Raw genomic sequence first — 24,631 nt, forward strand, 5'->3', positions numbered from 1 at the left:
TTCAAATAACAAAATATGTATGGATCCACATCTTATTTTGATGGCTGAACAGGATTCATTTGGAAACTAACATCAATGGCCACTTCCAACAGCTCTTCAGACAAGACATCGCCTTGCTTCAACTTTACTATTCATAAGATTTGCATATATTACTACAACTTTGAATTAATTTCTTGGCATTGCTACATGGCCAGATCACCGGGTATATTTAGAGAAAAAACAACTTTCCAACTGAGAAACCAAGAACCCAGCATCAGTTTCCAAAGGTGATGTTTGAAGTATTAAATGCATTTAACTGTACAGCCAGCATGAGCTTATAGAGCTGCATTCAGGAAAGGAAAGAACTGTATTTGTAAACTGAGCAGATTTCAGCTGCCAACATGTGTCAGCTAAAACTGCATGGAGTTACACCTACCTAAATGTAGGTAATGACACTTTTCAAGCCCTTTCCTTCTTTGAAAGTTTTTAAAATGTAATATACATATAAGCTACAGACTATGGAGGCCTTGGCTAGCCAACCAACCCAGCCACCCTCTCACTCCTCTCCTCAACAACCCATGGGAGAAAATAAGATGGAGAAGTTCACAACTCATAAATTCAACAGTTTATGAGAGATCTCATAAACTCTTGGCAATTAAATTAATTGGCTAATGAGAAACAAAGACTAATTAAAAGCTTTTTCGAAGTTCAACTTCTTCATTTCCAACTCCCCTACCTCTTTCCTCACAAGCAGTGAAGGGGACTGGGAATGGGCGTGGGAGTCACCCCCTAACAACTCCTCTCCTCACAGTTTTGCCCTGATCCTCACAAAGGACATCTCCACAGCCTTCCACTGCCAGCTCCTGGACACCTGTAGCCAGTACAACTGCATCTTTGGAAAGCACCTGAAGAGGACTTCTTGAGAAAAGACACTTACTGAAACTCACCAAACGCAGGGTGAGATTTACACAGGTACTCGTGAGCCCCAAACCTGTATTCCACACTTAGAGAGCCAAGGAAGGCAGACAGCTCACCATTTTGCCAGGCAAAAGGGATTTTTATTTTTCTTTATAGACACTCCAAGCAAACTGGGTCGGCAGCCATCAAGACAAAGCTCTGCACAGACATCCTTCAGTCAGTTACAGCACAGGACAGGAAAGGGAAGAGAAGAACAGTCCTTGATTCCTTTTGACAATTTCAGCTGGATATTAAATAGCCTCAAAAGCAGCACCATTACATATCTATGTGTAGCCAAGAGCCAAGCAATGAAGGCTCAACGCACTTGTGTTACCTCCATCCAATACTGAGTTTTCCACATGATATTATACATGACCTTTTATTTCATGCCCACACAACCACAAAAAAACACTTGACTTAAGAGCCAATATGGAAGAACACCTGAGCATGCACGATGAGTATAATAAAGACAATGATTGTTTTGATGAAGTCTTATTATAAAAGCTCTCCAAGTGCTTCAGTGGATAGTCACATAGAGAGATGTGCTGCAACTACAAGCACTTAGGAGTTGTGCTGAAGCAATCACCAATGTGTACTACACCACTCAAAGCACTTCAGAAGGCTGCTTTCTATGTCTCCTGCAAATGCAGACACCAGAATTATTTTAACTGCTATGTCTGTAGGGAAAAACCCTTCAAAGTCAATTTCCACACACATATTTTTACTCCTATTATTTGGATCTTTAAAGTATATGCATATGCTTACAGAAATTCTGCAGCAGGAAAACAGTCATAATTGTCCAAACACCAAAGGAAATCAATGCAGCCATACCATATATTTTTATACACAAATGTTCCATATACAGTCTCTACTATTAAAAAAAGCTTACTATAAAGATTTCTACATCAAGTACATAAGTATCATAAATCCACTGAAGATCAATTGTCTCCTACATACCTGTATTAAATAGCGTGGTTTTAGGGGAGTCCTTAAATCTTAGCTTTATATCTAGAGTAAACACTGATCCTTCATTATGAAAATGTCTTTAGTCTACAGGTTTATTGAAGCAACTTAACTGGCTTTATTTGGCCTATCCAAACAAATAGAGACCCTGCACAATTGCCAAAACTAAGCTGCAGGAGGCATCTCTTAGCAGTACCATCAAAAATGAAAAGAGATCAAAACATTCTACTTGTCCACATCTAGTAAAGTATAGGGAAGTGTGTGTTTAGGTAAGTACAACCTCTTAAAGGATTAAAATTACAAAGTGATATTGCTTTGTCTCCTAGGAAACCTGCAAATCTATTTAAAAGTAACTATACCTAAACACAGGGAAGACACTGCCAAAGGCTAACCACACATAGGAAGAAAATTCCTATTCAAAAAAATTAAGGCAGATAGAAAACACAGCCTCAGACAGTCAAGACATCTTAGAGGTGGATTACCAACTTCAAACCTAAACTGTGAGGATTAACACTAACCGCCTGTTAATGCTCTCATGAAAGCACATTACCTCAACAATAGCCAATGAAGACAGATGGATTCATGACTAATGAAAAACACCACACCCAGTCAGAAATTTCAACTGAAATTATTGTGTTTACAGTATCACTGAAGCTGCAACTGCAGCTCTTGCAGACACACTCAGCTTAAGCTTATCCAGTAAAAACAGTTCATACATCAACTGCTGCGTAAGCTCAACACCTACCAGAACCAACCAGTTCGTAGTTGGCCAGGCACCAGCCACGAACTTTAGGTAGCTGATCCTGGGGCAGCACCATCAATACCCAAGTCAGCAAGGATTCTACTGCCCTTTAACAAACCCTGAAGCATACCCAGGCTCCTGTACAACAGGCAGTGTATGAGATCATCAAATCTTGGGATCAGACTAGTGTTGATCTGAAGTAATTTCCCTCAAAATACATACAATGTGTACTGCCCTCAACAACGTTTCACAGCACAAATCCATTACCCTTGCTTTGTGATACTTGCTTATGTAGTAGGGATCTGTTTCTTAATTTGTTTTGTAAAAACAATATTTCTGCAGCAAGCCTATCTTCATATCGGACAACTGTAGGATCCGTTCTCCAGAAGCTGTACACATTAAGTTTTAATGTCAAAATAACTTCTCTGCAATACAACTTATTATAGCTCCCAAAAGGAAAGAACAGAAGGAAAGACATTAATTTAATTAGAATATCACCAGCATTTAAAATACATTTTTTTTCAATAATAGCAGCGGGAAGATTTCAATAGCTGCAACTAGGTATAGCTGAGATACTAGCAGACCTATACTATGAAAAACATTCCCAGCTTCTCCTGGAATAAAGCCCAGATCCTCAGAGATATTTAGTTTGCTAATTCCAGTTCTGTCTTTTTTTTTTTTTTTTTTGTTGACAGGTCTATGACTTAATATATCTACATTTCTCATCTACAGTTTCTGCAATTCACTTTTTCCTAATTTAATGTCAAAACAACATACTACTTATGAGTGTCATACGACTTATGAGTATTGGGAAAGTATACCTGGAATGAAAGTGCTTTAGTTCCCGCTGCTATAAAACTTGTCTCTACCTGCTTCTAAGTTACAAGCTATTCCTTTGTTGTGCACATGATATAATGCCCATTTCTAGCACAGCTGCTCTCTTGAGCAGCGTGCAGGTGAGGTAATGCAGACTGTAACAGCAGGGTTTGTAGCTCCCTCCTTTCAGCAGCTCCCAACATTCCAAAGTTCAGATGTGCTTTTCTTCACCCTCAAATAAGCTCAAGTGCCTGATAGTGTGGTTTTAGGTTTTTGCATATTTTTAACATATTTTTTCCTTCAATTTGTGTCCAATGGTTCTTTTAACACAATGGTAATACTATCAGAAGCATAAAAATTATTGAACGCCATGGAGAATGTTTTCCCCAAGTGTACCTTATTATACCCTAACTGAATCTCTCTCCTCCTCCTCAAAAATCTTTACCCTACTTTAGGGTAAAGACTGTAGGACTACAGCTGTAACTTGAAGTTTCAGTCGCCTCAGTTTTCAGTCACTAGTTATAAGCTCTATTAGCTTAAAAATATGCATGCTGAGTTTGGGTGGCACCAAATTGAGGGAGACCACAAAAACAGCTGCCTGGAGGGAAGGTAATATTCAGCACAGTGGTACTATTGTAAACCAGCTCTTCCTTCCTAGAACCTTAGAATCACTGAAGTTGGAAAAGATCATTGAGCCCAGCCACTAGCCCAGCCTGTCAAGTGCACCACTAAACCATGCCTCTAAGTACTCCATCAACACATCTTTTGTTGCTCCACACAACTACCTTAACACATATTCAGTGTGAGCATATACAGATGTCTCAGCAGAACTCAGCAACCCTGAACCCACACCATAATTCCAACACATGGTTTGTGGTTCAGTAAACTCAGGAGCTCAATGCAACTCAAGCAAGTCAATGAAGGTCACTGCTCTGCAATGGCAAGTAAGTGATATGCCCAAGGTCATCTCCTTGTTGCTTCAGCTGTAACTCAGAACCACCTTTTCTGAATGTATGTACAGCCAATTCAATATGCAGCACTCTGCTTGTTACAGAGATGTTCCAACAAAATCAATGACATCTTTAACTTTGGAGTGTGTCCTCCAGTGGAATAATGTGTCAATACCAGCAGTATTTGAACAAATGAGAAGGGGGAAGAAAGCACTGATAGCAAGTTAAAACTCACCCAGAAGCTTTACATTAGGCCAGCTACTCATCAAAGCTATGAAGATGCAGTTGAGCTTCAGGATCTCCCTGCGACCTTTTGTAAACAATCTCTTCTGCTCGCTAGCCCAGAAAAAAATACATTAGGTACAATTCTCCCTGCCCTTCCCTGCAATGTACTAGGCACAAAACCAGAAACAGAGTATGAAAGTCATCCGAGGCATTTTTGTTATATGGCCCGAATAACAGCTTTACATTGAAAGCACCCATTGAGCCATAGCTACAGCATTATTACATTCTAGTGAAAGCTTCCTGAGGTAACAATGAAAAAATCAAATTAGCAGTTTAGTGCAGTAGTTCATCTGTTTCATTCAACCACAGCTCTCTTCCTCAGGATTTCAAGGCTGTTAAAAACAATGGAATCATTAACAGTCCAAGTGCAATTAATTATACAATCCCACTAGCATGGCCTCACAACAGAAGTTTGTTACTTGGTATAGAAGCACCACCCTCTAAAAATTAAAAATACATTCATCCCATCCTATAATCAATTCTTTTCGCACACACTTAGGAATTTTGCAACAGGGTTTTCACAGATTCTTTTGTAGTTGGGTTTTTTTGTTTTTCCTGAAGGACACTTCCAGAGCTGATTGACCATAAAGGCAGAAAAATAATTTCTCTTTTTCTACCTTAAGACTGGTCATGTTATCTGTGTACTTGAGGGCCACGCAGGACCAGAGTGGGGCTTCCTCCATCGCCCAGTGGGAACACTGAGCAGGCTGTGTGGCTTGTGCTTGAGGGTCACAAGGTCTGGGGCAGGGCTTCTTCTGTCTCTGGGTAGTGGGCTGATTAAAAGAGACACCTAGGGAGCATGGTGAACAGGGGAGTGGCATGGTAGCTCACACAGGCAGGGCAAGCAGGCACAGTGTTGTAGGGTTTCTTGCTAGTAAGGTGTACTGTGTGCTGTTTGCAGTGTTTCTGTTGGGTGGTAAGTTTTAGGGCTTCTGGTAGTAACGGTTTGTACACAATCCAAAACTCTAGTTAGTATGAGTGCATGTAATCAGATGGAGCCCTCCAAAAAGGTCTGCCCAGACTCATTCCTGTGTGGACTGCTTGAGCTTATCAGTGGTTTCAGGGGGTGCTGCAGAGGAAGCCTGCCTGCAGTGTGAACAAGTGAACGATCTCCTTTTGCTAATGGCCAAGCTTAGGGAGGAAGCTGAAAGCCTAAGGAGTATCAGGGAAAGTGAAAGGGAGATAGGTTGGTGGAGTTCAGCCCTCCCATCCTTGAGGGAGGCCCACCAAGAGTCAGAGGACTCCCATGCCTCCCACTGTCAGACAATCCAAGGGCACCTGGTAGATGAAGAGGAGTGGAAGTACCTACTTGAGGGTACCTACTTGAGGAGGTAACAATAAAAATTCCTCCCAACCCCCACTCCCAAGCCAGGTGTCACTTCAGAATAGGTATGAACCCCCTGGATCTGGAGAGCCAGCCAGATGATTTAGAAGAAAATTATCTGCACAGTGAGCCTCCCGATTATGATTCATCTGTCAGAGAGATCACCACCTCTAACATCAAAAAGGAAAGAAGGGTAATTGTGGTGGATGATTCCCTTCTGAGGGGAACAGAGGGCCTATGTTGACTGCACCCACCCCACAGAGAGGTCTGCTGCCTCCCTGGGGCCCAGGCATGAGACATTACTGAGAGACTTTCTGGGCTCATTCAGCCCTCTGATCATTACCCACTGCTGATACTCCAGGCTGGCAGTGATGAAACTGAAAAGAGTGTCAGGACAATTAAAAGGGACTTTAGGGCACAGGATCAAGTGGTTGACAGGGCAGGAGCACAGGTAGTGTTCTGCTCAGTGCCTTTGGTGGCTGAGGAAAATGACGGAATAGGAGAGCCCACATTGTCAACAAGGGGCTAAAGGGCTGGTGCCAACAGCAGAATTTTGGGTTCTTTGATCATGGGGCAACTTTTACAGCATCTGGCCTGCTGGAACCAGATGGGCTCCATCTCCCTGTTAAGGGCAGAAGGTTTTTAGCTTGTGAACTGGCAGAACTCATTGAGAGGCTTTAAACTAGGTTTGAAGGGGAAGGGGATGCAGCTGGGCTCCCTGGAAGCAGGCCCAAAGGTGGTGAGCCTGAGTTAGGGGTGAAATCAGCAGCCCAGCTGAGGTGCATGTATACCAATGTGCACAGCATGGGCAACAAACAAGAGCTGGAGGCCATAGTTGAAGAGCAGAGCTATGCTGTAGCCACCATCATGGAAATGTGGTGGGATGACTCACACAGCTCTCCACTGGATGGCTACAACCTCTTCAGGAGAGATAGGAAAGGGAGAAGAGGTGGAGGAGTGGTCCTTTATACTACGGAGGCTTTGGGTGCCATAGGTATTGAAACTAATGATGACAAAGTTGAATGCCTACAGGTAAGGATTAGGGGGAGGGCCAACAAGGCTGACATCCTACTGGGAGTCTGTTATCATCCATCCAGCCAGGAAGAAGTGGTGAACAATTCATTCTATAAGCAGTTGGAGAATGTTTCAGGATCACCAGCCCTAGTTCTTTTTGGCGATTTCAACTTGCCAGACATTTGCTGGGAACTTAATACAGCTGAAAAGAGGCAGTCCAAGAAGTTCTTAGTGTGTGTGGACGACAACTTTTTCTCATAGTTGGTGGGTGAGCCCACCAGGGGAGGAACTATGTTAGATCTGTTATTTGCAAATAGAGATGGATTGGTGGGAGATGTGGTGATTGGAGGCCACTTGGGGCACAGTGATCATGAAATTATAGAATTCTCAATATTTGGTAAAATCAAGAGGAACACTAATAAGAATTTTAGATTAGACATTCGGAGGGCAGACTTTGGCCTACTCAGGAGACTTATTCAGAGAGTTCCTTGGGAAGTAGTCCTTAAAAATAAAGGAGCTCAGCAAGGCTGGGCATGCTTCAATATGGAGATCTTGAGGACACAGGAACAGACTGCCCCTATGTGCCAAAAGACAAGACCACAAGGCAAACATCCAGCCTGGATGGGCAAAGAGGTTTTGGAGGAACCCGGGAATAAAAAAAGGATGTATTATCTTTGGAAGGAGGGTCAGGTTTCTCAGGTAGTATTTAAAGGGCTGCTAGAGTATGTAGAAAAAAAACTAGGGAGGCTAAAGCTCAGTTTGAACTTAAAATGACAATTTTTATTAAAAATTACAAAAAATGTTTTTATAAATATATTAATGGTAAAAGGAAGAGTAAGACTAACCTTTGTTATTTATTAGACACAGAAAGGAACTTTGTTACTACAGATGAGGAGAAGGCAGAGGTGCTTAATGCCTTCTTTGTCTCAGTTTTTAGTGAGAAGACTTGCCTTAAGGACAGCTGAACTCCTGGATTGCTCGATAATATCAGGGAGCAGAATGGTCCCCATTTTATACAAGAGAAGGCAGTCAGAGAACTGCTGAGCCCCTTGGATGTTCCTAAATCCATGGGACCAGATGGGATCCATCCCAGGTGATGAGGGAGCTGGCAGATGAGCTTGCAAAGCTGCTCTCCATCATTTGCCAACAGTCCTGGCTCACTGGTGAGGTTCCAGAGGACTGGAAACTGGCCAGTGTGACTGCCATTCATAAAAAGGGTGGGAAGGAGGATCCTGGCAATTATAGGCCAGTTAGCCTGACCTCTGTACCAGGTAAGGTTCTGGAACAGTTTATACCGAGTGCCAGCACACAGCACTCACAGGATGGCCAGGGTGTCAGACCCAGCCAGCACAGGTTTACGGGAGACAGGTCATGTTTCACCAACCTGAACTCCTTTTATGACCAAGTGACCTGCCTGGTGGATGTGGGAAAGGCTGTGGACGTTGTGTACCTGGACTTCAGCAAGGCCTTGGCACTGTCTCCCACAGCACACTCCTGGAAAAGCTGGGAGCCCACGGCTTGGACAGGAGCACTCCGTGCTGGGTTAGGAACTGGCTGGATGGACGGGCCCAGAGGGTGCTGGTGAATGGTGCTGCATCCAGCTGGTGGCTGCTCACCAGAGGTGTCCCTCAGGGGTCTGTGCTGGGGCCAGTGCTGTTCAATGTCTTTATTGATGACATGGATGAGGGGATTGAGGCTTTCAGTAGTGAATTTGCAGATGACACTGAGCTGGGATCGTGTGTCGATCTGTTGGAAGGTGGGAGGGCTCTGCAGAGAGACCTGGAATGACTGAATGGATGGGCAGAGTCCAGCAGGATGAAGTTTAACAAGTCCAGTTGTCAAGTCCTGCATTTTGGCCACAGTAACCCCCAGTAATTTTACAGGCTGTGGGTGGTGTGGCTGGACAGTGCCCAGGCAGAAAGGGACCTGGGGGTGCTGGTGACAGCGGCTGAACACGAGCCAGCAGTGTGCCCTGGTGGCCTTACAGGCCAGTGGCATCCTGGCCTGTGTCAGGAACAGTGTGGCCAGCAGGAGCAGGGAGGTCACCCTTCCCTGTACTCGGCACTGGTGAGGCAGCACCTTGAGTGCTGTGTCCAGCTCTGGGCCCTCAGTTTGGGAAGGACCTTGAGACACCCGAGCAGGTCCAGAGGAGGCAACCAGGCTGGTGAGGGGCTTGGAACACAAACCCTGTGAGGAACGGCTGAGGGAGCTGGGGGTGTTTAGCCTGGAGAAAAGGAGACTCAGGGGTGCCCTTATCACTCCTAAAACTCCCTGAAAGGTGGTTGTAGTCAGATGGGGGTTGGTCTCTTTGTCCAGGCAAAATCTGACAGAATCAGAGGACCAGTCTTAAGCTGCACCAAGGGAAGTACAGGTTGGATATCTGGAAAAAGTTTTTTAACTAAGGAGTGATAAAGTACTGAAGTGGTCTGCCTGGGGAGGTAGTGCAGTCACCATCCCTGGATGTGTTTAAAAAAAGACTGGATGTGGCACTCAGTGCCATGGTTTAGTTGAGGTGTCAGGTTGGACTCGATGACTAGGTTGGACTCGATGACTAGGTTGGAAGAGACCTTAAAGATCATTCTGTGAATTCTGTGAATTATCTATTAAGAAAAAAATCTTCCATTCATCCCTGGTTCCCACTTGAAATTTAAGTTACTCAGTAAAGAAACCTGTGGCAAGGGCAGCCAGGCTGTTTATACCGCTGAACACTTACGCTTTAACCCTTGAGGTACATGTAGCTCACTTCTGAACAGTGCAAGTTCATCAGCTTAGATACATTTGTACAGGAGGGCAAGGCATTCATCCCACTGCTCCTTGGCTGGAGCCAGAGTCTTTCAGACAGAAGGTCTAATGAGGGCACCCCATCTGGTAGCAAAGTGTAAATAAAACCTTACTTAGCTCAGTAAACCAAAAGCTAAGATAGGTTCCTGGACTGATTTCAAAGCACAGATCATTTGCCAACACACTATGTTTCTCACCTTCTCAGCTACCTTGTCCTCAATTTTTTGCTTTCACTCTATCACAAAAAAAGAGCTACCAGCATTTTGTGACTTTAAGCACCAGCCTCCCACAACTCACATAGCTTAAAACCCAACACCACCCAACTATTATAAAGTTTCGAAAAGAATTTTAAACAGCACAGCTGCAAGAGAAGAACTGAAAAAAATCTGAAAAATCTGAAGGCTGAAGCAACAAATCATAAAATTTGGCAGTAGGACCTTGTGTGTTTTAGACTGCAGAGTATTTCAAGCCCACATCACTGTTTTTAAAGGAGCTTAGCAATGGCACAGTACTGCTGGTGGTACCATAACACGGAAAAGCTCCCAACATATGCTAGGACACTGCTAGGCATACCAAAAAACAACAACCAAAAAAATCAAACTAGAAACAAAACAAAAATTTTCTTCCTCCTTTCCTCTTTACCCATTAAAGAAGCTGTTAAGAAGACTGGTATTTCTCTTAAGACAAAGCCTGAGCAGGTGAGATCCCAGTCCAGCAACACACAGTGCTGCATTACTGAAATTCTTAATAACAGGCATCTACTTCATCATAATGGATGTAAGAAAAAACCTCCAGCCCTGTGTCAGAGCAATTTTACTGACAGAAGATTCAAAAACTGCAGGGACTCTGTTGTCATTACTAATCTTTTCAGAGTCTTTATACCCCTTATTCCTAAGTTTCCCAATTCTGCATTCCAGATTTTTGCTCTAAAGGAATGGTAAATCTTTTTGTCATGCCTTGTACAGAAAAGCATTACTAGTAATGTTTGTCAGCTCTAGGCACTAGCAAAAACAGTATGATCAGAAACCAAGTATTCAATATGTATTAATGCTTCAGTACTACAACCTTTGAGCACAGCTGCGCTTTGGGCGTGGGGAACAGAGCGCATAATTTGTGACAAACCTAAGAGGCAAGCCACCCCATTGCACAAATTGTTGCAGAAGAAAAGCTACCTAGCTGCTCAGCTTCCTAGCTCAAGGACCTCCTCACTTACTGTTATTGCTGGCAAAAAAAGTAGCCCCATCATACAGAGCTTCCTGTACAAGAGTAACATACCTTGTTATGTTTACCAACATTCAGTTCAAAGCAGCTTACAGCTAGCCAACACACTGTCAAAGGCAGCAGACTATGCTGGACTCGGGCTGTACTCCTTCTACAGAGCTGTAGCTTTTCAAAAAAGACATTTCTTAAATTTGGTTTCACAGTTGGACGTACAGACACCAAGGGATATCGAAGATTAGCCTCAGGACTGTCCGTCAGTCTGAAAAATCTAAAGGGTGTAAAAGGGCCTCTCAACTACTTTTGCAAACTGTTCAGATTTTGAAGGCTGTAATTATCAGTTCCTCACCCACCTCTTTCCAGAATTTTAAATATCTAAATAGTTCTGGTGCAAAAAATAAGATATGCAACTCAATGTATGCTTCTTCACTTCTCACTTATTCCAAGTGAGAAGATAGATAGATGTTCTGGTTATAGGCATATTCATGCCCATCAAATTCTTGAAAATAAGTTCCAGAGAGCTGCAAACATTACTACTGTAGCGTTATTCTTGAACATCAAGCAGCACACACAGCTGTTTTAGATTAATCCCTCAACCATGTCCTCCAATCCCAGAGGATTTCTGAGACAATAAGGGAACATAGCAGCAGGCACCTTTAAAGGCTATCCTGCACAGGAAAGGTTTTAAAGCAGTAGACAAACCTGCATTTTCTTCATACTAAAAGCAAATCAATTAAGTCTTTTACATGACTCTTGAGACAGCCCTACTCATTCAAATTGTCAAATATTTCACTTTATAGGAAACTGACCAGAAACATAGCTAAAAAACCAAAAGCAGTGCTGTTAGTCTGGCTGACATGACACAATAACAGTTTGGCAGCTGCTCTACACTAGAGCAGTGTTTTATTTAATCCCACCACAATAATTTTAACCCTGAGAAGAATAACTTTTTGATGGCAGTACTATTCTCTAGTATGAACTAAAGATCATAGTTTAGCAATTAGGCAATTCATCTTTAGATAGCTTTATTATTCACGTGTGCTACGACAGGGAAGAATCCATCATTGTTAAGAGACAAGAATGCCTGAGACAATTAGAGGAAAAAAATGTGGTGAGTGCCACACCGTCTGTGAGTCCCATGGTTACTTCTGCAGCAGGACAAGCAGGAATGGAAAGAAGTAACAAAAATACTACTTTCCAGCTACATCACAGTGACATTTTGCCAAAACTATCACCACCTCCATTACATGTAGATGCACATGTAAACATTGCCATCACTTTATACACTGCTTATTTTACCCCAAAGTCTTTTGATTTCCACCCCTCTCCCAAACAGCACCACATGTTTGTTGGGGTCGAGATCTGGCATACAATCTGTAATGCTGAGGGGATTGTAGCTTCCCAGTGGGCATATGTTGAAAGATTAGTGTGTGAAAGCGTAGCTTCTAGAGCAATACATTCTTTACCACACTCCTCACCTTGCTATGAATACTCTAAAACAAAATCTTAGCTTCTTAGTAATTAATTCTTACCACACAGTCCTCGTGAAGATGCAACAGATTGCAACATGAACAGCAAGAAAGCAGATTTAGGAGAAGAGTTAGCCATAACAGAAAAAGGTTTTGTACTCTGTGCAGTGAGATATCTTTTTTAATACACAATACATACTAACTAGATAGTAGGAGAAAATGCGCAGCAATCAACTTCAAAGCTCCGTGGACATTCTTCATGAGAAATCTCATCTTGTCATGCTGCTCATCATCTCAATTCTTACAGACTGAAATTGTCACTTCAGTGCCTAACACTGAATTTACAGAGCAAGAACTGGAATTATTTGAGAACAAAATAAAATATCTCCCCCCCCCCTTTTTTCGTGGATGGTTTGGGGTTTTAGGATTTAATGGTTTTAGGTTCTAAGGGAGTTTTATTTCTAAGCATCTAGAATAATGAAGAGAACTTATTATGGTAATTCAGAAGTCACTGGCAGGTTCAGAAGTTTATAGAACCATTTCAGGCATTTTGTTATATGGCAAGGTATGATTCTGAAAGAATTCTGATCCTTCCTGGTTTGTAACTCTGCTTTGATAAGCAATGTGTAGTTACTGTGACAAGGTTTATAGAAAAGTGATGGAAAAGACAGGCAACTCCAAGACACACAATTTAACCCTCAGATCCTTGACAATACTGGTGTAAGCAAGGAATCCATAGCTTGCCTTCATTCTCCTCTTAAGCAACAAGGTCAAACCAAGTGAGCTTTCAGCTTCCCTATAAAACACTCACTAAGATTTGAAAGCCACCACCAACTTATTATCCTCCATGTTCATTACCCTCCACAATGCCAGTCCAGCATTGACTACTTGCAGAGAGCAGAAGCAGACAGATTACAACAGAAAACATACTGTTGTCCAGCCACAACTCTTCTCTTCACAGTCTGCAAAGCACTCTTTCCAGCAAAGAGTTCTGAAGAGAATAAGGATAAAATTTAAAAAAACTAACCAACCACATGGCATTAGAAATGCAGTGACCCATCATCTATGCAGTATTGTTCTTGAGTGCCCTTCACCATGCAATCCCATCCTGCCTGCTGTCAGCAGTTAGCCACTCACCTCAGAAGAGCACAGGCAAATAATCTGCTTGAATTCATTAGTGTTTATGTGCTTGCTACCCACAGCACTTCAACACACATATGTTCCAAAAGCAAAGCACTTCTCAGATGCTGGTGTTAAGCCCTTATTTAATTCTCATGTGTCTTAACATCTCAAAGTAAGACATTAAAAACACTTCAGAAACTGATGACTGTAATCTTGTAAACTATTACTTGATCTTGACTACATGAAATGAGGGGCCGTTTTTCTTCAGATATTTTGTGGGTTTTTTGGGATTTTTTAAAGTGAAGTTTATGCAACTGTAGGATGAAGTAATGACAACATGGAAAAAAAAAAAAAGTGATATACCATCTCTTCCCACCCTTTCCTTCCTTGTTTCCTTCCAGGATTTAACTCTTTCAGACATGATACTCAGAAAAGGAGTTTTCATGCTTTCAGTCTAATTTCTGAACATAAAAGAAGCTGACCTACTCTAGAGAGCAGCATTAGGCTTTCTTCACTAAGGTGGGGAGACGAACCACTTTTTCATAGAGTAGAAATGTTCATATCATTCTTCAGGAAACGACACAAAACTCATAATGGACCACAAACTGCAAATTAACTGTCTGACTGTCTGGGGTATGTAAAAAACAACAGTGTTTGAGAAACCTCCGAAATAAACTCTCTGTTCAGCAGATCTGGCAAGGTGTAAATCTGAGTAGGACATCCTGCTTTTTGAAAACATGCTTCAAGACAGATGTAACCAGCAGGAATGAGTACACAGGACAGCAATGAGAATGATCCGATGTCTGGAAACACACTCTACAGGAGAAGATGAAGGGCACTGGGGCTGTTTAGTCTAAAGGAATCCGGGAGGAGACAGGTTCAAGTTGTCAATGATGTCTTATACAACATCACAAAAGAAGAAACAGTTCTACTGAAATACCACATGAAATAGTAATGTGTATGGGAAAATCTACGTGTTTTCTAACGATCCATTTATTTAGTTTGGAAACATATGTCATGGCTTAGAAGAATTTACTGACAGCTAAAGTAGAAATAGAGGTAGCAGGACAATCTGTTCCACTGCTGTCTGAAGGATACTGAACAGCTGTGACAACAGATTCAATTCTGCTATGCTGGCAACAGGAACAAGGACAGGGCAAGAGGAGAAATGGTGAACCTGCAAGCACAGGATCAAACACTGGAGATCTATATAAAAGAACTCAGTAACAGAAAATCACAGAGAACATCAACATTTCATTATTTGGCAGTAATTAAACAGGATGTCAATGCAAAAACAGTATCTTCAAGCACTTCTCTGAATAGGATATTTTCAGCAGGTGATACATAAAGTAAGCCTGAATTCATCTGTATGTACATCCTGGACCTCAGCCTCTACTTTTTTCCACTGTGAATAGCTGCTCTCTCAGTTTCAAATTAACTTTGCACTGTGATGTCCTTGCACAAAAAATAAATTATACAGGTGGATTTGCCAGGTGGTTCTGCAGGTAGGCAGAAATTCAGCTGCAAACAATGACTACACCAAAATGGAAGGATGGGCAAAATCAATGCAGAAAAAACAGGCAAAAAAAAAAAAAAATCTGGTTTCAGCTAATAAGGGAATCTAGCAAAGGGGAAATAAAGGGGACAGAATAACACTGTATATTCTAAGCAAACTCTCCCACCACAACACTAACTTGAGTTTAAGCTGCTATCTTCTAGCACTGCTAACTGACGGTGAGATAACAGATTGCCCTTACAGAATTTCAAAATTCCATGATTGCAACGTTGAGTTATTTTTGGGCTTACCTTCTCTATACTGTCAACTCAAAAGATGCCTGTAATTTATCTCCAAAGCATACACAGAAATAACAAGCCTTTACCAGAAATCCACTGGTCTGCCAGCAGCTCCGAGTTTAGCTAACTGAACAGACAGACTTTGTATATTTCTACACGTTATTATGCAGGCTTACCAACTGAGCACTAAACCATCCAGACACCACATATTGTGGGAAGCATAGCCCCAAGCCCACATGTGCCATTCCTGCCGAGAAGCAGGATATCTTAATCACCTAGCAGTGTGCTCCATACTAACAGCAGCAATGGAGCTCTTACTCAGTTCAGTGAAAAAGCAAGTCCACATCTATATATATTTTTCTAAAAAGTGGATATATCAACATTCATTCTACTCCTACCATAAATGCATTTCACTGCAAATACATTCCACTCTTCAGGGGCTCATGCATTTGAAAGAAGCAAGGAACCTGGTCTGAGTTTGAGTATTTAAGAAAAAAAAGGAGGGAGATACAGAAAGGTATATTTAGTTCCAATTCATCATGCTGCCCTACAGTTATATCAATTTACAGGATGCACCAGGAAAAGAGGAAAAACAGGAGCTACATAAACAGCCATTACTGCAGAGGGAAACATTCCTGACAACCACAGCTCAACTAGTTGAAAATAACTTCAACCAGCTTAACAGATATTCCTCTAGAAATACAAGGTTTCTCAAAAAAACCCTTTGCACATCCAGCTGCACAAAGGCACAGAATAAAAAAAAGCCACCTAAGAGCAAACTAAAAAGTTGACCACAACGAAAGACCATAAGTAAGGCACACAAGAGATGATGCACCGAAGCAAAGTAAAGCAGCAGTGAGACAAAACAATGCACTTGGTTGGGGTCATGGCTTGAAATAGATTTAAGAAGAGTGAATCATGCAACAAGAAATAAATAAAATAATTTCTAAAAATCCATCTCAAGACCCAACAAGGTTGTTTTACTGTGACATTGTGGGGTGGCTGTTTTGTCTTAAGAGTGCTTAGTAGGTATTGTAGCTGGATCAGGAGAGAAAAGGGAACAACACGCGTATCACGGTATAGATCCATCACCCACAGAGCTCCTCCATGATCCACAGCCTGTCATAAGCTCTCACCAGGGGATTACTGTAGTGTGGGGGCTTGCCCATCACTTCCTTCTGGCATTAAAGAGTTTGCTCTGGAGCAGCGCTTTCCAAAGGTGACACGCTCGGGGATAGGAGAAAAAGAAAAAAAAAACTACAGAAAAACACACATAAACAAGCTCTCCTAAAACAAAAAATCCGCTCTCCGTACAAAAACCCCCAACTCTCAATTATCGGCGGCCAGAGGGCTAGAGCCGGCCGAGCAGAAACAAGAACGCCTGGGGTTGAGCCAGGGAGTCTGAGGCGAAGGCGCTGTCCCCAGGTGGGCGCGGAGCCGCTCCCGCCGCGGGTCACCGCCGCCTCGCACCCCGGCACGGCCCCGGAGCACAGGGCGGAGAAGCAGCCGCCGCCGCCCCGACCCCGCGCACCTCCTCATCCCGCTCCTCCAGCGAGGCGTCGTCCTCTGCCCGCCCGCCTGGGATCTCCCGCTCCGGCGAAGCCGTCGCCCCGCCGGGGGCCGTCGCCGCCCCGCCGCCCTCTCCCTCCTCGGAGAGAGTTTCCGAGCCGGAGGAGGAGCCGGAGCAAGAGGAGCCGACGTGGCCGGCGCCCCGCGCCCGTTTCGAAGCCGCTGAAACTTTCTCCGCCATGGCCGCGGACTCAGAGCCGTGCCGCCCGCATGCCCCGCCACCGGCAGCCGCGCTCCCCGTCCCGCCGAGCGCAGCGCGGCAGCGGCACTCCCGGGCCGGGCCGGGCCAGGCACCGCGCTCTGGGCGGCGGGCGGTGCCTGCGGGCGGGCGGGGCGGGCCGGGCCGGGCGGAGCCAGCGGTGCGGAGGGCGGGCCCGGAGCTGCGGAGCGCGGCGGGAAGGCGGCAAGGCGGCAAGGCGGCGAGTGGCGGAGCTGGGGCTGCCCGGCCGGGGCGAGGGGGTGCCTGCCGCCGCGGAGGGAGGCAGGGGGTCGGGAAAGCGCGACGTTCCGCGGCTGGCGGCGCCTGGGCGGCCCGGTCCCGCTGCCCGCAGCCCGCTGCGGAGAGGGCAGCGGGGTCTGCCAGAGCCCGGGATCTGCCGGGACCGACTCGGCGTGGGCACAGCGAGACACGCTCCGCTCCCGGGCGATGTCATGGGTTTAAGTAAGAGCAGCTATTTTACGTTATATAAGTGTTTTCTGCGCCCCTCACTTCCTCTAAAACGGAGCTACCGGCAGTTTATGGCAGCAGTTTTGCCGTCTTCGTACCATTTTTCAGAAGGCTACAGATGCCTAGTTGTGGTCTTGCAGCAAACAGAAGTCCCTTTGAGTGTTTCAAACGGGCATCGCCACTGGGATTTGTGACCAAGCTTTCAGTCATTGAAATCAAAGCAGATGAACAAAATTAGGCATCTGAAAGCTTTTGCAAATCTTCCTGGACGACTCCTTCATTTTTTAGGACCTAAATGGCTTTTAAACCCAGTTATCCTGTAAATTTTTTAAATATTGTTTAGATATTATTTTGGAAAAAAATCTCCTTTTTTTTCTTTCCTGAGAACACAGGTCCTCAATTAATGTGCTAATACTATATATAAATATGTAATAGTATATACCAGGGCCTTATTTGCTTATTCCTGGACCCCAGATAAATCCAATTGTGAAACAAAACGGACTAAGAGCTTTTGTAATGAAGAAAGTCCCACAGCATCACTACAGAATAGCTATATTCTTCATTTCACAGAAAGAGAAATGTGAGCACAGACCAGTAATTGATGCGCTCTAATTAAAACAGTACAGAGTTCATGAAAATAGGAAATGGAACACAAGTCTCCACTTTTTCAGATTTCTAATTTGATCAGTTTACCCAGTAGGGCTACTACTACTACTACTACTACTACTACTACTACTATATTATTATTATTATTATTATTATCATCATCATCATCATCATCATCAGATTACTAGTGGAAGGAAAAACAATGATACACAGTTCTCCAAATCTCAGTCCTTCTCTGTTTAGAGCAAGCTTTTGATGCTGGATATTAGGTTGTAACAATGCTGATAGCTCTTTGTGGTTTCTAATCAGTACTTAGATCAGACCTTTAAAAGTTAATTTATTGTGGAAGAGGGTTATAAGAGTCACTAGGGACAGAATTTGACCCAGAAATTTGCCTATACCAATATTTAATGATAAGGAAATATGAAATATACACAAACAGGCAAAACCTGATTTTGGGTAAATGAATTACACACATATACTGCTCCAAACCTAGCTAAATAATTTTAAGTAACCAGTGAAAAGAGTCCCTCCTTGGTAATCCACATTCTGCACATAAGTTGTTATATCTCCAGAACCTGGACTTATTCACAATTCTTGAGTCCTTGATTATAAAGCTAAACCTTTTTCTGTCAGAATCTGCCTCTGGTGTCATTCTCATAGCAGAACAAGTTGCTTAATTTCCTACCTATTCTTCATAATGTATAAGAAAATTGCCAGGTGGTGAAAAGCAACGCTGCAGGTCTCTGTCATTTCTTTCTCTTGCTGCCAGAGATGAGACTGGAAAAAAATAGAGCTTAGCCAAAGCACTTCTACGCTTCAGTTATTATCAGCTGCCAGAACAGCCCCTGTAATCTGGGGGCAGCAAGGAATTAGAATAGTCACTGAACTGCTCTAATTTATGCCATAAATTGAAATCTAAGAAGGCACTCAAAATTTATTATATCACCCCAGAGTTACAAAGACAAGTGACGGTATTGTTCTGCTCTGGCCTCTAGACTATGTCAGATCACGTGCTCTGCTAACATTATCTTACAGGAACAGAAGAGGGATGCCACGTTGCCTATAGTAGCTAAAAGGGAGTTAAAGATAAAAGCAGCAAAGAAAGAAGCTTGCATCATTTTCCATCCTGGGAAAAGCACTGTTGCTTGCATTTCCCCATCACAAATCAGTGAGGTACTTTGTAGCAAAACACTGAATATCTGGTGTGACTTGAGAAGCTCATTTTGAAAACATTTGTTAAGAAGAAGTCCATATATAATAAGCTTTAAGCACCTCCTGTCATGCATTGGACTCATTTGGTGCAGAGTGTGGTGAGAAGGGTGCAGAGTGGTCTGATTTCAGCTATTACAGGAGGCTGGCTCAGTTTTGGATACATTCACCCATTTAGACATTTTTTTCCACCAGTACATTTTCAAGCAGCCATTCCCTGATTTGCTCTCTGTCTTCCCCCCAGCACACACCGCCGTCACCCATTCTGTGCAGTTACAGCTGTTCAAGATGTGTGCTATTCACTGCTATCGTGTCAGCTAGCTGAAAACAAAATACAAGAAAATAAATACAATTTATCTCAAAACTCCTTGATTATTTGTTAATCATCCTGTTTGTTAATGCTTGGGAAGTTCTTACACTGTGTGGTTTTGAAGGACTGAAAGAATGACAGGCTAACAGATTTATTGACAAGTTTGGCACAAGATAGCAAGGTACAGAGGAAATACTGGAAAAAGGCATGAAGAGGTATAGAAAAAAATTGTCAGCTAATAATAGCTGTACATGAGACAGCAAGAAAATTCAAATAGGAAGATAATGGTTGACTTTGTAACTGGCACTTCAAGCTAAAGATCAGGATCTTTACCAAGAAATGATAGTGGGGAATCAAAGGAGTAGGTATATTGTAAAAATGACAGGCCAAAAAATAAACATTGCAGCAGTGTATTGAATAAACCAGAGAAGTCAGAGAGAATGACTGTGAAGCTCATGAAAAAAATTTAAAAGGTGGGACAACAGTGTCAGCAGGGTAAACATCTGTCCCATATTACAGCTTTTTTAATGAGTCAAATTACAAAAAGTAGAGCTTTATAGTAGCTACTGCATCAGTTCCATGACATCAGTTGTCTTCAAATCATCACCTTTTTGATCTAGGCAATGTTCCATCAAATTCTTTTTTATACTGCTTAGAATATTCTTCTTCCTCTTTGATTCTAAATATTTAGGCAAAAGTCTACCTCTGGTAAGAAACAGTTTTCAAAATACACTGACAGTGGGGTTAGCACCTCAGAAAATCCCTAGGCAGAACTGACTGATGTGGCAAATGCAAGGCTCTCCAAATAAGACAGTTACACTATCAGTAACAACAGTGCTGTGCTTCCCTTTCTGCATAGTAAATGTGCATTAAACCTGACCTGGAAGAACCACTTCTTTGGAATAAGTCTCCGTGCTTACTCAGTTCTTGCCCTCCCCGTTGAGACTGCCAACAGCATTGCCAATTAGTGCCAATCCTGAATGCAGATTGTAATACGAATAGGCCTTTCAATATTTAATTCTAGACTTTTGCACTGGTGGTATATAAATGTTTCATTAGTGCTTTCCTTCCTCTCTGCCATTTTTTTTTTCTCTGAAAAAGAAGCAAAGCTGTCTACCTGAAGTACTAGCAGAGTATGGGTGAACAGGAACTTGCACTTGTAAGTGCTCCTCCCAGCTCTAGCAGTAAACTCTGGAATGAGAGTTCTTTTGCTGGGAATCCTGATTTATTGAGAATGCATGCTACAGGATCATAAAAACAACACTAAGTTTTTATGTGATGTGTTTTATTGCTACATATTCACTCTCAAGCAATATCCAAGATCAGGAATTCAGAAGCTTTCATTTGTTGGGGTTCAACTCAATGGTGTTAGTGGCAGGAATACTCACCAACACAAACAGCAGTGGTAGGCTGGAAGAGAATAAAAGCATGCATAAGGACAACTCTCATTTCTGGACTGAGACAGGTACCACCAAACATACAGCATAGTTTGGAGATCTCTTCTTTTTATCTCTGAAAATCTCCTTAGAGCTTAGGATACTTCAGAGTAAACAGAATCCACTTTGTGCCTCCCTAAGAGAATCAATTCTGAGACTCTCTTTCTTACCATTAAAAAGCCTTTTTGACAATGAATGTGAGGCACAATTTACTTTCCCTAGCACTTACAGAGCATGAAACAAGGGCATTTGAACATGCTGATTAGATTCAGATCTCAAAAGGCATTAACAAGCTAGTCATGTTACATTGTAAATCCTAGCAACAATAGGCATATGCATGAACAGAAATATTGCATTCAAATCTGTGGAAAATGTAATAAAACTGAGAAAAAATAAAACATTTCACCTTTTAAATGAAAATGTAATTTACTAGATGTAAAATGTTTTTGCCAAGGAAGTAAACACAACTAGTGTAGGCCTCCTGCTGCAGGTGCCTTTATCAAGACCAAGTAGTGTCACCATCTTGACAGCTAGAGATTATGTGTTCTGGACTAAACAGCGTAATTGCTAAAGACACTTTTCCCATAATACTGGCACTTGAGGACCCGCATGAGCACTGCATGAATCACTGTCCCAAGACCTGCAGAAAATCACACTTAGATGAAACCACTGGCAGATGTTTACACTCTGACACATTTCTGATACCTTCAGTATTAAAAAAAAGAAATTAAGAAATGCTGCTGAACACAATACATATCACAGAGCATTGGGAGGCTGTACAGAAACATGGGGAAACACAACACAGTGAGTGATCCCCTTGTCAGGTCTCCCTCAAGGCATTGCTTTGGGGTTATACCACTATGAATGAACATCAGAAGCCCACCCCCAGTTTCAGGCAGGTTCAGGGAGGCTGTGAGTCTGTGTGCTGGAAGGGACAAATACAAGTTTAAGTGTTTTAATCTGACTTCAGATTCAGAAGTGTACTGCCAGCATGTTGTGTGGAGTTTCTGCACCACTCTGCTGGCAGACGTGCTAAGTTTTTTGATGGATAACCCTTGAGCAAGGAGCCTTCCATAATTTCTCCCTCACCTTCACAACATCTGTGTACCAGGGATACATAGTGACATGCCAGCAGCAGGGAAGAGCAGTAAACATGGCACAGCCCTGTTACCAGCTGGCATACAACAGGAAGGTTACTCATTCTAATACCTATTTCCTCAAATTCTCCTTCATTCAAGGTGAATGCTATGACTCTCATAAAATTATGGGAAATCAGTAGCTTGTCATGTTTTAACAAAGATTATCGCTCTTTCTTCAGAGTGCTGGAACTCGAGAAGTAGAAAGGTGCTAATTTCCCACTTCATCATGGCAGTACCATCCTAGTGCCCAGTCAAGAGTGTTATGAAGACCAGTCTTATGAAGATGAGATGGGCAGGAAGAAATGGTCTATATTCAGGATGGGAATTGGAGATAACGAAAACTCCAGCTGTAGATACGATAGGGAGAAGGGAGGAGCTCTTGCAAGGGAGATTTGAAATGTGGTTGTGTTTGCAGCCTCATGGTCTGAGACGCACAGACAGGTGTGGACTGCTAAATGTAATCTAAACCGTGGCTGCATCCTGTGGTGTATTCTAACCATTATTTTTAATGATGATATTTTTAACTCCCAAACAATGTTTTAATATTTAGCTCAACAGTTGTAAACCTAATTCACATCTGCATCTTCAGAAATTATGCATTTTCCAGACTCCATGGTCTTCCCTGGGTAAGTTCAGATGCCCTTAAGTCTACACAGCATGCCTTTCATAAATGTTAAGGCTGTGTTTGACAGTGTTATTATGGATTGCAAAGTCTGTGGAAAGAAATCCTTCTCAGCAAGTGTTATCAAGAACCTCTTTGAAAAACATGAAAATGGAAAGTGAATATGAGATCCAGTGATTGTCCTGAATAGTCAAACTCTCCAAAGCTCCATGGCAACAGCTGAGGTAAAAGCAGGTTTGAGGCAGCCCACGAGGTTTCTGTAAGCTCTGCCTGCCCTCGTCCCAGGCCTCACAGTTCCTAAATAGAGCAGGCACAGTGTTTGAGGAAAAGCTGTGATTTTCTCTGAGAAATGAGCTATTGTGTGGGAACACTAAAAATGGTGCCACAGTACTTAAATGGTATTGTTTGTGCAGACATTCTTATTCAGCGAATGAGCAAAAATAAGTTCTTGCTGTACATGTAAATAGGATTAATATTCACAGTTTTACTTTTTTCTAATCTCACTCCCAATAAAGTAGAATCATCTCCCAAACTCAAAATGTCATGACTCTTAAGCTAGGTAGACATCACATGCTTAACAAGATGGATACAATCTTTAGCATAAATACCTCGTGTAAAGGAAAATATTCAAAAGGCAATTTTTACAGGCTCTGTCTACCACAATTAGGAAAAAAAGGGCTGTGGAGTTTCTTTTCAAAGTATTGCTTTGCCTTTATTTTTTTTTTTTTAACTTGCAAGATTTTAATAGCAAAAATGACCTCTTTTACAACTTACCCTCTATTTTTGAAGTAAAATAATATGGCACTGGAATTCATCCTTTATTCTCTTATTCATACTTGGTCATTGACTAAATTTGTGTCCCACCATGTATCAAAACTGAGTTCTGTATTTCTGTATGGAGTTTTAAGAGGGAAGAAGTTCACTAATTTAACAACCATCACTGTGATGAAAGATTCACATGAGTGGAAGGCCTGCTAAAGGTGACTGAATTCTCTGTTTACTTTGTCTCTACAAGAAGCTTGCTCCTGTCAAGAGAGATGCATAGTCTTCAGATCTTGCATACTTTTGCTTAGGCTGTATGTATGGCATGAGATAAGGCATAGTACAAACTCAGTAAGAAGATTCTGCATCAAAATTTGGCCTTTACTCGATAGATCAGTTATACCAACAGTACCATTCTATGTCCATTGGCATACTTCGCTAAAATATTACCTCAACTATAGGTTTTTCAATTTTTAATCTATGTTGTATTTGTTTGATTGGCAATTTCATCCTAGTACAGCTAGGTCTAAAAATAAATACTTTACAGTAGTGTTTTGGGAGCTGAAGTTGACAAATCCATATTCTTAGATTAATTTACTGCCAAAATTTAAGTGCTGTTTATGCCAGTAACTGCCAGTTTAAAATTAAAATTCCACTGACAGGGATGTAGGAAACTCTCAACTTATCCAAAGCTTGCATGCTTAAAATTCAAACATTTCTTATGTTCCAGATTAGAAGTAGGGATCAACACTTAAAAAAGTAAATGCTTCAAGCCAGATTCCTAAATATGTACAAAGGATGCTTAAAAGCCATTTAAAAATCTGAAATGAGGTTAATTTTATGTAGGAAGCTAATTTGAAGAAGCTAGCTGTGAAAATAATAGACATTGTTGCT

General features: G+C 42.3%; 1 protein-coding gene across 1 annotated transcript in view; it reads right to left on the reverse strand.

The window, feature by feature from the left end:
- Positions 1-17,164, reverse strand: part of MAST4 (microtubule associated serine/threonine kinase family member 4) — a 284,359-nt gene extending 267,195 nt beyond the window's left edge. The window contains exon 1 of the mRNA XM_054281779.1: positions 16,946-17,164. Coding sequence (XP_054137754.1) covers positions 16,946-17,164 — 219 coding nt within the window. The remainder of the gene's footprint in view (positions 1-16,945) is intronic.
- Between the last annotated feature and the right edge of the window lie 7,467 nt (positions 17,165-24,631).

This window comes from Melozone crissalis, unplaced genomic scaffold (assembly GCF_028551555.1).
Source record: "Melozone crissalis strain CALT ecotype California unplaced genomic scaffold, PUWL_Pcris_2 ptg000005l_1, whole genome shotgun sequence".
Lineage (NCBI taxonomy): Eukaryota > Metazoa > Chordata > Aves > Passeriformes > Passerellidae > Melozone > Melozone crissalis.